Raw genomic sequence first — 19609 nt, 5'->3', positions numbered from 1 at the left:
ATATATTAAAACTGTGTGTGTATCAAACTGGAATCATTTTCGGTCTTGAAATGTTCATCCACAGACCTTTTTCCTGTTTCCTTTTTCCGATATATGTATGTATCTATCCCAAAGTTCGTATCTTTACATATACTCGTGCCTAAGCTAGAAACAACTCTGACTGAATTTTGAATAAATTTCCTTTTTTCCCTCAAAAAATACCTTCGAATCCACAAAATATCTTTCTCTTTATCTAACGAGTATACAGACAGACTGAAATCAAAGCTCTTTATGCAGTCAGTTTATTCAAGCATAAATATTCGCATCATAAGAGACCTTAGAATACACACCACCCTGTAACGAAAGACAGAGAGATAGAGAAGAAAAAATAACATTCACATGCGTTAATATATTCCAGGTGATGGTAGAAAAAAAAAAAAAACAAAACTGAAAAAAACCTTGTAAAAACACAGAGAACCAAAATTTCTGCATCACCCTTCCACATACACTTGCCTCTCTTACTTACGTATACACACTCCTCGAGAGCATTCTAAAAAAAAGTGTATACCTACCCCGGGACATTTTGGGGTTGTAGTAGGTTGTGTTGGTATAGAAACATGAATAATTTACAAGATATGGAAATTGTAAACCCCTGGCTCGAAGCGAAACAGAAATTCAGAAATAAAAAATAATAAAACGACAAATATCAAAAGCAAAAGCAGAGGCCGGGGGAGAGACCCTGCTGAGCCAACAACGCCAAGTAGTGAAGTGAAACAGAGCACTCATCTAAGGGATGACAGTTAGCACCACCTTGTCATCTTCTCCGTCGTCCTCGTCGTCGTCGTCTCTTGCAATGTGGCAACGGAGAGCTGAAACTTCTGAGCTGGAAATTTATTTTATTTCGTTTCTCGAGCTGAAACGTGTGTACCAGCCTACGCCTATACACGCCCTCTAACAGCACCTCCATCAAACCCCATCCCCCAAATCCGTCCATATATTCCATCTCTAAACCTATTATGGTTACCATTGTGGGGGGGGGGGGGGGGAGGAGGGTGAGAGGGGGCGGACGGTGTGTGCGATGGCGATGGGCGTAAATCCATCGTGAAAACACATATGTACCTCTACCTCTACATCTTCTTATGATTATTACTTTTGATACGGGGGTTTGACATTAGGGCGAAAATTTTCCAGTTTTATATATTCATTTACGTGAAATTTAGTAAACCACCCTTGAGATTGTATATCAAGGGTTTTATAACTGCCTTGCTTTGCCTTCCAGAGCTGCGACGACGACGACTGCCAACAATCATGATAAAAGTTTTACTTGCTGCTATTCTCTCTCTGCTTGCAAATGGCAATAATAATCCTTCTTCTTTCATTTCACCTCACTTTGATTGCTACACTCGTGTGCTAGGGTTTGTTTTGTAATTATTATGAAGGTCTTATAGCCCGCTGGGTACATAAAAGAGCGTGGATAGAAATCAATGTGTAACCCCTCGATTAAGGGTTACAATTTTCTAACTTAACTCTCCCTTTTGGTGCACCACCACCACCTGCCTGAGAGTGTCCTTGGAGATAAGCTTGTATAACTTCTGTCAGAAGCAGCAAACGATTTCTATTCGCAAAAACCACCCCTGATTGCACATCTTAAATAAACTATACATCAGTTAAGATATTGTTGTTATTTCGTAAAGGGAATTGAACAGTGACAAGGGGTGAACTTGGTTACACGGAAAAAAAAATTAGACAAAATCTGACTTAATACTTTTTTTGGTTTACATTTCAGAAAAGATCACTTTTATCAAAAACTTTCTAATTCAATTTAATAGTCGATAAAATTCCCTTTAAAAAGAATACAATATTCATATACCTAAGAGCAATTGTTTTGGAAATAATTCGATTTAAAGTTTGATTTTTTTTTTCTGTATAACTTCAAAATCCTTTGATTTTGATTTGATTTGTTTTCGAAACATTTTTATCTGTGATAAAAAGCTGTCACAGCAGACTGAGTTAAAAATAAGTTGAAAGGTTTTAAATTTAAGGCAATCGTCTCTATTCCAAAATATCTCAATTACGACTTGTTTTACAGAAAAACTTTCATGACCAATTTTGTAGTCGATGAAATTCCCTACAGAATGAATATAATATTCATATTCCTACGTTCAACCGCTTAGAACTAAAATCGTTGTTCATTTTTTCTGTATTATGAAAAAATTACTCGATTCTAAAATGATCTATCTCCAAAACCATTCCGCATTAGTAAAAGGTCGTTGGTGAGATATTCTCAAAAAACTATGGCGCTGAAGAATTTAATCCTAAAATTAAAAAAAAATATCAACCTTCAACAAAAAATCTACTTTAATGGGATTTAAAACAAATTATAAAGCCAGAATTAAGTTTTTTTATTCTTCTTTTTTTTAACAGTGTAGAATCCCAGGAAAAAAACAAATGTTCCATAGAAAAAGACTGGCAAGTATAAAGCTGCACAATGGAAATGCATTTTTGATTGCAAGTTTTCATTCTTTGAATGAACAAATCGTAGGGTAGACCCCCCTCACGGGTTGTTTTTTTCTTGTAAATCTCCCACTCACACAGTTTTTCTAGAAGAAAAAAAAATGGTCTGGGTGAGCACATTTAAAAGTGATTACATCTCGAAGAATAACAATCCTTATTTTCACAGTGTTTCTCTTCCTTTACGTTTCGGTGTGTTTCTCACTTATACATCCTGCTGCCTGGCTCTTCAAAGATACTTATAGCTGGCTATAGTTTGAGATTTTCAGCTTGCTCACTTTTTTTTATTCTCGAAAGACCATCCAAAAGGTGATTTATTTAGTATTAGAGTGTTGGGGTTGTATTATAGTTGAATAGTTATGGGTTTATAACGTGATTTTTAACTTTGTAACATTTTTAAGGGCCTCAAGGAGTTTTTTCTTTAACACAGACAAATAAAGTTAAATAAAAATATATATAGGTATATTTACGTATAATTCCAAAGAAAAAGGAAAAGAGTGAGAGAGAAAAGGTACAAAATTTTGTAATATTAAGCTATGGAAACTAAAAATAAAGAAAATGTTTTTGAAATAATGTTTTTATTTTTTTCCTTCTTCATTTTTTTTTCTTGTTTGTTTTTTGTTTTCTTGTGAAATTGCTTTTCAAAGACAGAAACATGTACCTGGAAAAGATAGAGGGAGAATGATTTACAGAGTAATTTTCAAAAGAAGAAGAACTGTGATTTTGTACATCAAGACAAAATGGTACATAGATTAAGGAGTTGTCGTTTACAAAATTGAGTGGAAAACAATTTGATAAAATGCATACTTGATGTCTTTTTTTTTTCTTAAAATTCAATTTATCAGAACACCACTTTAAATAAGGTTTTTTTGATCTGAAGATTTTGAAAAGGAAAACATTTACATAAATTAAAGAATTTTTTAAGATGTTTTCTGATTTAATTGAATTTTTGATCAAAACCCTTGTCAATTTCGCTATGAAACCTTATTTTCTGTATTTTTCATTTTCGTATACACGAGAAAACGTATTAGATTATGCTTTTTTGAAAAAAGTAAACTATTATGGTCCTAAAACACAGCCTTATGGAACCTCATTTATTTTACTTACCGTTTGACTCAAAATTTGCCATAGAAAACAACATAGTAGGAATAACGTATTAGGAATACTACAACTCAATGATCTGAAAGTCTCCAGTCTTTTGTAAGCTCTTAGGTCAACGAATGAATCGCCCGCTTTTATATTTTGTCTCGAAACTTCAAATTGTTTATTAACAAATATAACTTCTTTTAAAACTTGTATATCGTGAATTTAAAAACTGAATAATACTGGACCAAATGCACATTCTTGGGGAACACCATAAATTTTCTTAAAATCTCGAATATTTTAAAAGATTTTGCATCGATTTGTATATTTTCGCGACAAAAATTGCATTTGATGGACTTTACTTCTGTATCTTAGGTTAGCTCGTCTGAAATCGATAACGTAATTGAAGGACGTCTATGAAAATTCTGATTTTTTTCTGCAAGTTTAGAAATTTTGTCAAGTGTTTTGTCGACATCGAAACTAATAGTGCGCAGTTGACACAAGTAAATATAACTCGTTATCTCGAAATTTCTAAGAAACTTGTTAGTTTAAGCCGCAATTTCGACAGAAACTGAAAAATTTCAGCAGAAAGTATTAAATATCTGCTAAAATTGATGTTACTCCTATATTTCTGCAGAAATATGAATATTGTACCAAAAAATTCAGCGAAAACTGCTAAATCTTCACAGAAACTTCCAAATTTCTGTAAAAATTAGTAAATTTCAGACGAAAGTTAAAAAATATGTTGAAATTAGTAAATTCCGTCTAAAATTTCAGCAGAAACTGATTAATTTCAGCACAATTTGATATTTTTCAGCAAAATCTAGTAAATATCATTCCAAAATAGTATAAATCAGCCCTTATTTCAGAGAAATTTCTGTAGAAATTAATAAATTTTATACATTAATGGGAAAAATCAGCCGAAATCGGTAAATTTTGGACAAAACTGGTAAATCTCCTAGACAAAACATAGGTACTCGTAAGCTTTCATAAAATTTTTTCAATATTTTTTTAATTCGAATTTATTAAGACATTCTTCAGTACGGTGATCACTAATTTATGAACAAAAATGCATTTGCATCCTAAACGATTCATTCATTATTTTTTGTTTGATTAGAGAGATAAACCCTAATTACAAAAGAAAGCTCTAATTAAAATAAATTGTTGCGTGGGTTTTATTTTTAATTAATAATTTTGTTTAAGCACCAGAAATTCTAATCTACCCATATTTAAAAAAAAAATCCTCCAATCATAGATAGAGATACAAAAATAAATTCTGTTTAGCAATACCAAACAAAAAAAAAAGATTAAGATTAGATGTTTAACCGCCCTTGAATCATCGCCCACGCTACAAGTAACAATCTTTTCATTACCCACCCAAAAAAAATTGAGAGAAAGAAGAAACAAGAAACATCATTAAATAGCCCACAAAATAAAGAAAGGTATGTCTTACAAGTTTGCCAACCCATCATCATCATCAAATTAATGAGCCTCAAAGACATCAGCCACACCCTACAAATACATATATTTTTTTTTTTTTTGTATAACAACCAAATCATCATCATCTTCAAAAATAACAAAAAAAAAAAAAAAAAACAAACCCTAGGTAGAAAATATTGGTGTGCATAGAAAGTACACATAAAATTAATGATCCGATTGTATATTTTTGTTATGATTTTGTTTAAATTGGTCACAAGAGGTCAAGATATAATAATATTTTCTTTATTGCTTCATATTCTGTGATATTTTAACATAAACTATAGTCTTGCCTCGCACTTAACCCGAGTTTGCTTCTATTTTTTTTTTTTTTCAATTTTATGCTTGAGTACTCATGAGTGAATAAAATAAGTCCCTTGAATTGAATACTGCATCAACCCAATTAATTAATCCAAGTAGAAAATATTTTTGTACCTAACATTTATGCCCATCTGGATGCCCAGTAAAGCTAATAAAATGAAATGAATTCAAAAAAAAAATTCAGGTCAACATAATTTTCATATTAATTTTCCATCACAGTATCCAATTCAATCGTTTCCCGTATATAGAAATAGATATACTGACTCCTACCTGCGAGGATATATACATAAATATTTTCAATTCGTCCTTCGAACTGTGACACACCAGGAGATTTGTAAACCGGGACAGAGGGAAATTTCTATCTTTTTACCTTTGACGTTTTTTACAATGCCATCATTTTGTGGTAGAAAATAAAAAAAAAATATGAACATAACGGCACAAATAATTGCCAATAAATTGTAACCAACAATTCAACAAAAAAAAAAAGAAATGAGTAAAAAAGTATCCAACCGGATGCCGCCATTGCCAATATACCCTCAATAACCGCCACCACCACTATATAGTAACCTACTAACTATCACCACCACGACACCACTTGGACGTTTAATAAATCGTTTAAATCTTTCCCAAGGGAGCGCAGGCATATAAACACACACACAACACATACATATCCTGACGGCGGCGGCCCCACAATTCTCCCAAACTCCTTCCTATCTCATCGTCCTTTTGTTGTAGTTTTTCATTCCTGTGCACCACAATTGCCATTATGTCACAAAATCAGCGTAAATTGGGTGATTTATGTTAAATTAAATTGTGTACACAGAGATACGAGTTTTTTTTTCCTCTTTTTTTACGAATCCACAAATGTGCGTGCTGTGTTCTCATCTAAAATAAGGACGTTTCTTTTTTTTTTTCCATTGTTGATAAGGACAAAATGGAAAAAAAAGGAGATTGTAATCATCATCATCATCATCGTTTCGCATGTGAGGATTTGCATTTTAAATTTCGAAATTTCGCATACAAAAAAAGAAAAATGAAACAAATTCCTTCAAAATTGTGTATAGATTCATAATATCATCAAGGATACTTTAAATTCATCCTCGGAAAAATGGTACAAAAAGGAAAAAAAGATTATTTTGGTTTATCTTGGAACTGGTGGTTATATTGCAGATTTTTTGACTTTCGCTGAATTTTTTTTTATTTTATATTTTTGATAACAAAAAACCAATTTTGTTTTAATTTAATTAACTACATTCTTCGTTTTTTTTTCCTTTTGGATATTTATTTGATACGAAATGATCCCTTTAGGGGGTTTTTATTAAATGGGGAATAAATTGCGGATCAATTTTGTGGGTGTTTTCTTTTTTCATTTTTTTTTTTTTTTTTTTTTTTGTTATGCGTCAACAATGAATCGGTATTTTATTTAAATGAAGGTTTTTTTTTCATTCTATCTGTCTGTTTGTTTGGTTGAAAGTTCATTTCTATTTGAAAATGCCTTTTGGCTATGAATTTTTTTAACAAAATGATTTGTGGTTGTGTATATCCTGGAATGCAAGAGGGTGTTTGTTGTTTTGTGTTGAAAGGAGAAAAAAAGGACTTTTTTCCTAAATATTTTTTTAGTTTATGGCCAAAGCCTGATCAAAGGTTATCGAAAGACATTATGTGTGGTGTTCGATGACGGTTATTGGCCTAAACATTTTTGTTAGGATTTTTGGTCGTAAATTATTTTTAGAAAAAAAAAAGAGGAGGTATTCAAGTTTTCGTCGATTTTTTTTTGTGACATTTAATTTGATTGAAGTGATTAGCTGACAGAAAAAATAAGTATAAGTTTTATTGTTTTTATTGTTTTTAGTTATTTGTATTTTATTCAAATTAAATGTTCTTTAAATTCAGTCTCATTATAATCGTACTCTCATCAATGTTAAGTCAATTTATATTGACATTTTTATCGGTATCTGTTGTGGTTTATTTTTGAGAGATTTTAATGAGCTTTTAACTAATAAAACTAATTTTATAGCTAAATTTAATGCAATTTACTTAATGTTTCGAAATATATTGCCTACATTAAATTGTTCAGAAAATTAAAACGAAAAAAAAGAAGGTTGTGAAAATGTAAATTTAAATGAAAACATTTTATGAGACCAAACTTTTGGACCACATATTTATAATACAAATAATACAAATGAACAGTTAAGAGAAACTAATCTAATGTTCTTTTAATAGAAGAGTATTCGCTGAAATTAACCAGTCTCAAAAATAGTTTTCAATTTGAAAATATTCGTTTTGGTTACATTTCAGTTTTAAGTCTGCTACCAGCTTAGTGAAATTTACTGATTTCAGGTAATATTTCGGCTTTCGGTTGTAATTGATCATTTTTTTTTAAGTTCTTCAGTGAAATGTATTGCTTTCTGCATAAATTTTGAAGTTTCGGCTGAGTTTTATCAATTTTAGTTGGATTTAACTACTTTCGGTTGAAAATGTTAAGTTTTTGAAGAATTTTCGGCTGATTTCTGCAGTGCTTTTGAAGTTGTTACTGAGATTTATCGGTTTTAGCGAAAATTCATTAACTTTTGTTGAAATTTTCGGATGGAATCTATTATTTTTTATAGAGTTTTGCTAATTGCGATGAAATTTCCAAATTCTGAAATTTCGGCTAAAATTTGTCAGTTTCTCCTAGATTTATTGTTTCCACAAAAATTTTGACTTTGATTTATCAGTTTCTGCTGAAATTTATATAATTGAATTTATATTTAGCAGTTTAATTTGAATTTTCTGACTTTAGTTTCCCAATTTGTGTTGAAATTTCACCATATTTTTTTTTTTATTTCCTCGATTCCGCTGAAATTTTGAAGTTTCAGCAAAATTTACCTACCTATTTCAGTTTAATTTTTTTCAATTTCTGCTGAAATTTTTAAATGGAGATTGAAATTTTGTCTTTTACCTACCAATGAAATATTGAAACATTAGGTGAGATTTGATATTTTCTAATGTCGACTGAAATTCACCAGTTTTAACTGTAATTTTGAGCTGATACTTAATAAAAAACTACAAATACTGCTGAATACTTTCAGTCTTGAATAAAATTCATCAGTTTCTGCTAAGATTTACTTGTAACTGCTGAAATTTAAGCTTTAATTTACTATTTTCGTCAGAAATTCTGTTGAAATTTATTAGTTTTAGGGCCAATTTTTCAACAGTCAGTTAAACAGTCAGTTAGTACTTATTCTCCTGATAGAGAAAAAATCATTTTTTCAACAGGCAGATATAGCTTATTCCTATGAATTAAACTATCTGCTTCTTTCAGAGACGAATAAAAATTATTCTAAGGAATAATATCAATAAAAATACTGTGTCAATTGTCAAAGCTGCTTTAAAATAATTTTGACAAAGAATACAGAGGAACACAAGAAAACAAAAACAATTATAAATAAAAAAGACGTTTAGTTTTGAATATTATTGAATTTGACATTTTTTTTTGTTATTCTGTAGAATAAATTATTTTTGATTGAAAAATTCAATGTTGTTATCCGATTGTTTATAAGCCTGATAAATTTATTCGTCGAACAGTTAACTGACTGTTTATTAGAAGATGGAAAAATCGGCTCTTAATTATATTTATTTATTATCGCTTTACGACTTTCTAGAATACATCTCTATATAATATAAATTCACATCAACGATTTGGTATAAATATTTCATTTTCATTCAATGCGTGAACTTGTCATAAATTGTTAACAAAAAGCTACTTATTCTTAACTTTCTAATTTTTCTTCTTCAAAACAATTATTAGGTTCGTTAAACTTTATTCTCCATCCATGGTCATGAACTTTTATATCCCAAAACATAAACCGAATAATAACAAAAAGACAAAAAACCCTTGTCACCGCTTCTTTAACCATTTTTATATCTACACAATTATTACACTTTAGTCGTTATAATTGTTTAAGTTTTTATATGTCTCAAAAAGTGTTGTCATTTTGTTGCCTTTATAAGTATTTATTGTCATGCAACACCGCGTTGCCGTTAAAACACAAAAATAATAAAATAAAACAAAAAAAAGTCGACCATAAAAAAAACATGATTTAATATTGGCCAAGAGTTTCTTAACATTCGTTTAGTCTTTTTTTTAAGTAGGAAAGGAATGATGTGTCTTTTAAGAAAAAAACAAAACTAAATATTCTTTTCCCGTTTTATTACCTTGTTACTTCACTTCCCAGAGCATAATACAAAATAAAAAGATTTTGTTTGGCAATAAAGACAAAAACAAAAAAATAAAAAAAAAAAAAAAACAAGAAAAGAAAAGAAGAAGTTATGACCCCAAAGCTACTGCAGAAATTATATTATTTATGTTCCATTATGTAAGTGTACGACTATGATCATTATTTTCATTAAGGCTTCTCTCTAAAAGGTGTGAACATTTAAGTTTCCGATGGCAAGTTGCACATTAAATTGTAAGTTCTAACTGTTTGTAGCTATACGTTAGAGTTGAAGACTTTTTGGACTCCTGTGTAGCTCATAACTAGACTTAAGTTATTAAAATTTTTAATGAATTTTGCAATATTTATTTTTTATGACAAATCGTCTATTTCTTGTCTGTTAATTATGATAGAAGAACATTAAATTTAAAATTGCGACTTTTAATTATTCCGAAAAACGTGTTTCATTTGCAAAAATACTAAAAACGCAATTGAAAGTCAAACTAAACTAAAAAATCAGTCTTGGCCTTGACAAAGCTTTAACTATCAAAATTACCTTATCAATTATGATTTATCAATTAAATTGATTTTTTAATTATTCGTTAATTTATAATTCTTCCTATTTTGTTTGAGTTCAATTCTTTAGAAACAAACATTTGAATCTTCTTTTCCAACTTATTTTGAATTTTTATCTCATTGTTCGGCATTTCTGAAAATTAAATTTGAATAAATCTGAAAAGAATTTCTAACACAAAGAAAAATCAGTTTTTCTTCTAAATCTCATCCAAGAACAAAAAAAAAAATCGGCTTTTCTACATATTTAAACCAAAAGCTTTCATCAAAGAATACATCCGTTTTTGTTTTTTCCCTTGCGCATATAGCAATGAGCAAAACGGAATTCGTATATTCCGCCATCGTATAATCCTTGAATGGTAAAATCCTTTCTTTTTTTTTTTTTTTGCTTCCTACTCGCACAATTTCGTCATTGTTAAGGAATTTTTTTTGTGTACAAATCGTGTTTTTTTTTTTTTTGAAACTCCTGCACCAAAGTTGGCAGGGTTTTTATTTTTGTAGCTCTGTTGTTTCTTTGAAAGCTTTAATGAAGATCCGGTATAAAAGCCACAGTTGCGCCATTTTCAACCACCAACCACGACAATTGCTGCTACTACATACAATCAACACAAAAACACTTTATATGCAACTCCAAAAATGTCATTTTCACGGTGAGTTAATCCTCCATCCATCCCATCAACGTTTTATGGGATTTTAACGAGCTACAATATCTAGCGCCTGTGCAGAGGGTTTTAGGATGGAAAAAAAAATTATACACTCATACAAAGTTGATGAGGAAAATTTTTGTTTAAGGATCGAATGAGAAGATTTGAATGCAAAATACTAAAAGTAATGATTATCCTTATTACTCCACAGGAGCAGCAAAATAGCTTGGCATTATCGTCGTCTTTGAACTAAGTTGGTATTTTTAAGAAAATACCAAGAAAAAGAGGTTCTTATAAAATTAAATTTTTTATTTGATTCAGCTTGAACTGCTGTCAAATCTGATGATGATAATGGTGAAGACGGGGAGAACAAAGTGTGAGTGTGTAAATGTGTGATGTGTGTCCTTATGGAAAATTACTCAAAAGCTTAAGTAAATTATCTTTTATGATGGGTTGATGACAATGTACTAGATATTATATACTCCATCTTTCTCACACACACTAACACAAAAACAACAAAGACAAATTAATATGCCATTAGAACTTGGCACTCTTCGGTCGCTCGCCTCTGATGCTCTTCAACATCATCACATGAATATAAATTGACTTCAATTGTTTCTGGTCAACTTTCCGCAACGACACAAAAGACCAACAACAATATAAACTAGCTTCATACATTTAAAATAAACATGCACACACGTACACATACCCCTTTTCTGTATACATGTAAGTCTGCTATAGAAAAGGCATGAAAATTGAGTGAATTTTTGGCTCTAATTGCCAATTTACTAGAAGGGAAATGGAGATGAGAGTATATTCTCTATACTTTGTCTATTGACTTCAATTAGTTGAATATTTTTTTTATTGTTGAACAAAAAAAAATTAAATAAAAAAAACTCTGTGAACCATTAATTAAAAAATATAGTTAGGTTATATTTTTTTATTTTATTTTTATAATCGGATTAAAAGATCGAAAACTGATGGGTTTCTTTTAATCCAATATGAGTTGTTTTTACATTTTTAGTACCAATAATTTGATATCTAGACACGAAAAAGTCAATTGTGTATCGTAATAAGAAGAAGGTGAGGCAAACATTTATTGATAAAAGAAAACACGTGAAAACTATTATAGAAGAGTTTTGTCTCCAAAACCTTTAAAACGGCTTTAGTTTAGAATCATATTTTATACCTAATGTTAATTTATTTAGACTTAATGAAAATATTTAATTTATTTAAGAACCAAAAATCTAAAGACTTCATTTTAAGATAAAGGGTGTTTTTAAAAAATCTATATTGTACTCCTAAAAATTGATTTGCAATGGACACTAGGGTGTATGAGTAATATTTGGTTCTTGTATTTTTTTAAATTTTAAATACGAACTCGTTTCAGCTATTTTTTGTATCCGAGACGACTCCTTTTGATAGTCTTTAAAATTCCTATTGACAAAATTGTAAATCTACGGAAATTTTATGAGATACACAAATTCGATGATATTATTTATTGTAATTTAGAAAGAAGGTTGTTTTTCTAATTTAGAAAAAAAAAAAAATTTATTGCAACTCATTTAGCATGCACATAGAATTTATAAAAATCTTTTTATTAAAGAAAATACTTATCAAAATGATAAAAAGTTAATATTAAATTGAACAGAATTTATACGAATTCCATTTATTTTAATAAGAAATCTTTTTGTTTTAAGCAGGTGCGATTTAGTGTAGGCATAATCTCATCTAAGAGTGCTTTATTTTTTTCATGTACTAGCCTTAATACAATATTACAGACTAAACCCCAATTCTTCTGTGATTTTAGTGAAGGCCTATGTATTAAGTTACGATGAGGGTCATCCTCCAATTATTATTTCAAGAATTTTAGGTTTTCAAAGGTTTTCCATATCAAATTGACTGTCGTATTCACCAACCCAAAATTCATGTAAATCTTTTAAGATTTCGCAATGTTATTTAATAACAAACCTTTTTGCCAGTATTGATTAAAAAGATAAATATAAGGATACATGGGTCTAATCCCAAAAATCCCAAATGAAAAATATTTCCTTATATTTAAATATATTTCAAAAATGTAAAATCCATTAATAATGATTTTTAAACAAATTTTTTATCTCAAATTCTTTTCTTTTTTACTTTCAGGTAAGCATCTCTAATCCCAGCAGCAAATATCATCCCATCTTCGGATACCCACAAACTGTAAGAATCACGAAATATTATTTTTATAAGAAAAAAAAAAAAACGAAAAAAAAAATAATATCTCTATCCGCACGTCCTTCTACTACTATTTGTATGTATAAGTACTTCTTGGCTTCTTCCATTCTAACCAAAACTCTGTCATCGCATTTTTTTTCAATTGGCCAATCAGTAGTATCAATATAGCTTCCCGATAAAGTAATTTACCAATCATTTCGTCTCTCTAGATACTCATTTTCTATCTAAACTTAAATTCAACAAAAAAAATCTCGTAAAAAATCAACAAAATATTCCAATAAATCCAACTCAATTTTCATCATCATTGGCGTTTGCTTGCTGCTGTTTTCCGTGCTTGAATCAACACAATTCCCATCCCATTTTGCTCTAAATCTGTTATCGATAGCCATTATTGTTGCACATAACACAAAATGACGTAGACAATACAAGAGTAGGAGCGTTAGCGTAGCTCGCGCGCGTTGAGCTTTAGTGTTTTATGTTTTTTCTTTTTTTTTCCAAAACAAAAAGAAAAAAAAAAAAACAAAAAACAGATAAACGGGTTATATCAGTGCCTACGTTCTGTAACTCTCGCATCGAGAAATTTCTCGCATGAAACACGCAAATCGGAACAAAAATAATGTGAATCGACACAAAAATCATTTTCTCACATTCGCTTGTTTCTATAAACAAAATTTTCTCGACTTGAAACATTTCGGAATAAAAATGTTTGAAAGACTGGAAAAATGTGAATAAAACTGTGTCTGTAAGAAAATTATCGAAATAATTTCTCGATTGAACTGCCAAAATTACTCACAAGCAAAAAGGATGCGAGAAAGTAAGATATTTGAAAAAAAATTGATATTCTTGTATTAAATGTGAGATGTTAGTTCTGAAAAAGTGTTCACGGTTATTTATTTTTGTATCAATTAAATTTTTAAAATAAAAAAAAAAGAATATGAAAGAAAAAAAAAAGAAAAAATTTCATGCCCCAACCGTGACTTGAACTCGGTACCTTCCACCCGCTGACCGACTGCCCTACCTTCGGACTACCGAGCCTCGGGAAATTTTTTTGTAAAACTATGTCTATGACCTTTGATGGCCAAAGGTAAAAATATTTTCCCTTTTTTTGACAGTTTCCAATAATTCCAATAGAATAAAAAATTTATAGGGTTGCTTCTCACATCGAGATACAGACACAGGTTATTTTTCCAAATAGAGAAACGTATGGAATTTTTGTTTCACAATTTTTCGATGCGAGAAGTTCTCGACTAAGTTACAGAACGTAGGCACAGAATTCTAAACAAGGATGAGTTAGATATTTCCTCCTCCCTCCCAAAGATACCCTCAATCACCCTACAAATACCGACATCGCATCACAGCAAACGACGACAAATGATTAAGGTCTATATTCGAAAAGAAGAAGAGAAAAAGCCAATTTTCCGCATGACTTTTCATTGCAGATTCGTTTTGAGCGCAAAATATCTTCAAAATACAATACAAACACTCTTTTTCGTTCGTCGACTTTATAAGCCAACGCTCGTTGCTGCCGTTCGTTCTTCGTTGTTGTCGTCGCCGAGAGTGTCTTCCATTTTCTTTTTTTCTTCTTTTTTGTATTTCAACGTCCTTGCTGCTTAATTTTTCTACTCGATAAATTGTCGTCTTTACGAGTATGTGCATTACCGGCACTAAGGGCACATTGTGGGTGGGGATAGAGTAGGGGAAAGGGGGTAAAGGGTGAGTAGTTTTTATGTGTGAAGAACACTATTTGCTTTATTGAAAAAAATATCTCATTTTCGGCGGACTTATATACAGCAACTATGTAAGACATACAAGATGCAGTCTTCCGGTTTGTTGCCAAGAAGAATGAAAAAAAAAAAAAATAACCTAAAGAATGCTCATAAATGCTTATCTTTTTGATGCGAAATTGGAAGCGAAGTATCCTTTTATTTTTTATTTTTTTCCTTTTTTTTTCGTTTTGGAAAATGAAAAGGATAAAATAATGAAATTTTTCACCCGTTTTCTACCTAATGGATTTTTTAAAAAGAAAATGAGAAAAAGATTGCTGGGTTGTTATTAATTTTTTATTTCGTCCTTTTTTTCTCTTCCTCCTCTGTCTTTGTTTTTTCTTTGAAAAAAAAAAAAAATATTTACAAAATGATTGAGGGGGAGTGTGATTTTTTTTTTATTTGGAATTTAATTTTCCCAAGAAAAATGTTCCTTTTTCCACTTAAAAGATAATTAAAATGTGTTTAACGAATTGTAACACCCGAAAAATATGAAAGAAGATGGGATTTATATTTTTAGTCGTTCGTCCTTCTAAAAGAGGAGAGCATTTGTGATTTTGTTCAAACTTTTCAAATTTTTATTGGGAGTTTGTTCAAGTGTGTTTTATGATCGGCCTATTTTTAGGGGTTTTATTAGGAGTTATTACTTTTTTTTTCTTATAAGGTACTTAAATGTTTTGATATAGATAAATCGAGTCTTTAATGAGGATCCATTTATTTTAATATCTCTGCCGATGAAGAAAATATAGAACCTTTCGAAAATTTGCTCCATGTAAAAACCTGTCTTAATTAAGTAGCGCAACTGCTCTTAGATACCAAGGGTCTAGTATTTTACCCTCTTAAAAATGCCTGTATATGTATTTTCAACAAGCAGAAATCGAGCAAATTTTGTGCCAAATCGGGGTTCCAGAGGTGAAAGGCATTTTGCAATGATAAATCTTTAAAAAATTTTAATACGCTACATTCTATGAGTGTCATAACACTTAATGGTATTTTTGGGTAAAGAATTCTTCTTATTTTATGAAGATTTTTGACTTTAAAATGTCTCATAACGCTGAGGGTATTTTTTGTATAAAGATTTTTGATTTAAGAAAAACCAATATTGATATAGGGTTTTTTTTTATCACGAAATCGTCTTATTTAAAGAAAAAAAAATTGATTTAATTGCACATTATTTTATGTATGAGGAAAAATATACTTTTTTTTCCAAAAACTGGTACTCCAACAGGTGTTAAGTCAAAATCACTTACTTGTGACGCAATCTGAAAATCGAAAATTAAATAGGTACATGATTTTCACAAAGAGAAAAAAATAAATGTTTCAGACATTTTTCCCGATTAAGGCGTCTTTCCAATAAGAAAATCATGAGTTTAAATTTTTTTTTAATTAATTCAACTCTCATTTATGGCGAACAATTTCAAAGAAAAAAATATACAATCTGGCTGTGACACATATCAATTAAATGACCTTTTTTGGGACTTGTTTCGAGCATAATAATAATTATGTTGATTTTGACCAAAATCTCAATCGTAACATATAACAAAAAAAAAAAACAAGCCTAAGCTTTAATTTCATCACGCGTCCCAATTACTATTATATACGTATACCCTATTTAACCAATTTTCTCAATTAAAAAAGTGCCAAATACCCGACACATTATACTTCTCACTTTAAAGCTAAAAAAAAGAAGAATTTAATTTTTTTAAGAAGAATCCAACAATAAAAATTTAAAATATGTTCTTATTCATTAACAAAAAAATACATACAAAATAAAAAAAAAAAAAAAAAACAGAATAAATTGCACCCGAGGTCAAATTCATTTACAATCAAAAGTACCAAGTCGTAGACTACTCATATCTCATGATGAGCAACTTAGAGTAAGATTTTTTTTTTTTGTTTAAAAAATTTATACATACAATAACGGCGACAGATGTAATAGAGTTGCCATCAAAATGCAAACTTAACAAAAAAAAAATTGAAATAACTTATTTAACACCACGAAAACCCCCAAAACCAAAATGTTTAAATTCGAAAGCCCCAAAATGTAAAATCCATTCAATTAGCACAAAATAATGCAAATCCCAAAACAACCCTTAAAACTCCAAAATTTAGAAAACCCTAAGTCCTACATATAAGTCCAAAATTTCAAAATTTGAAAAACCCAGAACCCATAAAAATTCCCAAGATCTTAAAAACTATAAGGAATCGCAATATCTCAAATCCATTCAACTAACCTAATTTCTGCAAACACCAAAATAATGAAATCCAAAAAAAAAATCAACTCTACCCAAAAATCCTGAAAATTAAAAAACCCAAAAATACAATTTTGTATAACCTTAAAAACCTTAAATTCCGATAGATCCCGAATTTGAAATTTTAGGAGCCCCGAAAATCAAACATAAAATACTGAAAAATCGGTTTTGGGTTTCGATTGAACTATCTTTCCCCTTACCGATATAGAAAGCAAGAATTTTGAAAAAAGATTGCCTTTTTCGGATCTATTTTTGCCCAAAATTCGGTGTCAATTTTCCTAACATTGCCTTTAAATTCTTGAGACATTTCGGATATTGTAGTTTTTCAGTAGAATTTCAGTTTTTCAAAAATTTTATTTGGATCAGTGTGCATTTTTAGATACCTTCTTTAAGGTACAAAGCTTGGCAACTCTATTTACAGATTTCAGATGAAGAAAATTCTTCGTTTTATATCTGTTTTTACCAGCCTTCGTTTGACTACAACGTTGAACGAATCAGATAGTTTTTTGTATTCGTTTTTATTTTCATTTTTGTTTCCTTACTTTTGTATTATTTTCTTTTATTGGCAATTCTTTTTTGTTCAGCCTATTCGATGAGTGTATCTTTACTTTTTTGTGTATAAAAAAGATGCGAGTTGAGGTTTTTTTTTTATTTTCATTTTCGTTAATTCATACGACCGACTCGACTCACGACGATAAAGTTAAATGGTGGTCAAGAAGAACAACGCACTATGAAGATGAAGACAATCCATGATAATCATGATGATGATGATGATGAAGTAAATAGACATTCCATTCGATGTGTGTTTATTTTTTTTTTTTGTTTTTCTTTTTGTTTGTTTTTTGTTTTTGTTATAATTTTGCCAAGTTACGCATCAGATCGAGTATCTAGTGGATGATGTCCAGTAGGTCGGACATGTGTTTCAGGAAAAAAATGAGGAGGAAACAAAGAATAAAAGCGAAAGGGTTCGGTTCGTTCAAGTCGTTTATTTTTCTTTAATTCTTTTTTTTTTGTGTTAGTTTGTTAAGTTTTATACATGGCAAACAAAGAAAACAAAACTCTTCTTGAAAACATCTCACAGAGATGTTCATTCTTATATATGAACATTTTTTAATTGGCAGTTAATTATAAGATTGTGAGTGCCACATGAGCTATGTCACTTCATGTCAAATGAATATGATCTTACAATAAACTTATGTTTTTTTTTTCTTTTTTTTTTAATTTGATGTGAAAGGAAATGCAATAAATATGCTGTGTCATATCGAATCTGTGTATGTTTGAATATTTTTCATGACTGTTTTGCGATCTAGAAAAAAAAATACGACGTATTTGTTTATATTACGTAAATTATGTTTTCTTAGTATTTTTGACTTATTTTGAATTCAAAGTGTTGACCATTAGAAAAGCTAGTAACCATTCTCAGAAATTATATTAAAATCGACATTTTCAGCTAAAAAAAAAATTAGCAAACGCTTAACAAAATTTTGTAGACCAGTAACGCAAATTAGTGTTTTTATACTTTAGATTTCAAAGAACAATAAAATGCAAAGAAAATCCTGTTAATTACTTTTATGGTACTAAAACCTAATTAGACTGTAAAACAGGGTGTTTTTTTTTTACAACTTAAGGACTGATGTAAAAGTTATTTCATTGAAAAGAATTTGACCTTTAGACTTCTTAAGTAATTCTAAGAAAGAAATGATTGTTCTCGAACTTCAAATTATCAAAAGTCTTAATTTTTCGTCCATAACTTTCAGACGAATTGTTGAAGTTTTTTTTTACCTCCTCCAAAAAGGTTCCATCGGTAAATTCAGTTTTTTTAAATTCCATCAAGTGTCGTTAAAAGTTGAATGACAGAATGACAAAAACCATAAATTGCATTTTTTTTTCTTCTTCGCTCACCATTTTATTGTCCTCGTATAGAAAAAAAAAGAGAACTTGCAATTCAAATCGATTTAATATCCTCCTCTTGTGTCCAATTTACTTTACAGACAGACGACATCAGTGTAGGGAGAGATGAAAATTCGAACGAAAAAAAAAAATAGAAGAAAATAATTCTATTCACCTACTTTTGCAATTCCTCTCCTGTCAACTGCTGTTCATGTGCTATTCTCTTTCATCACTGTACTGACAACATCCCACTTCCCTCTTCCTCTCTTTCTATCCCCGTTTTTGTCTCTACTTAATCTCCCTAATAAAGTACACCCAATCAATTGTTCCACAAGCTGAACTGGCAATTTTGATTAGAGTCAAAGTTCGCAGGAAACATCTCCATTCGGAACATTCAATCCTCAATCCTCACAGTGAGCTGCATACTGTGCACACTTGCATACTACAACACAGTTCTCTCATCGTCGTCGTTGGTAGTCGACAAAAAGTGTTGACATTCTCTCTCATAGTATCCAAGGCAACTTTCAATTCCATCAGTAAATATTAAAAAAGCAAAAATACAACAAAAAAAAAGTGAAAAACTGAAATGAGGAAATGCTTGGAAATCCAAGCCCCATTCTTGGAATCCTTGATCCAGAAGTGCTGCACACAAAAGCGATTCTCATCAACGTCAGCTCTTCGTCGTCGTCGTCATCGCAGTCATC

The 19609-nt window shown here is 30.2% G+C and overlaps 1 protein-coding gene across 31 annotated transcripts in view; it reads left to right on the top strand.

Annotated features, from left to right (window-relative positions):
- LOC129909002 (protein elav-like) overlaps positions 1-19609 on the top strand; it is a 353561-nt gene that overhangs the window by 193514 nt on the left and 140438 nt on the right. For 28 of the 31 annotated variants that reach the window (XM_055985912.1, XM_055985910.1, XM_055985911.1 and 25 more), the window contains exon 3: positions 12929-12985. The exons of the other annotated variants lie outside the window; for them this stretch is intronic. In XM_055985912.1, the coding sequence (XP_055841887.1) occupies positions 12929-12985 (57 nt within the window). The remainder of the gene's footprint in view (positions 1-12928; positions 12986-19609) is intronic. 31 annotated transcript variants of the gene reach the window in all.

This window comes from Episyrphus balteatus, chromosome 2 (genome assembly GCF_945859705.1).
Source record: "Episyrphus balteatus chromosome 2, idEpiBalt1.1, whole genome shotgun sequence".
Taxonomy (NCBI): Eukaryota; Metazoa; Arthropoda; class Insecta; order Diptera; family Syrphidae; genus Episyrphus; species Episyrphus balteatus.
Note: the sequence above shows the minus strand (reverse complement) of the source record. Positions and strands in the feature narration are given on the sequence as shown.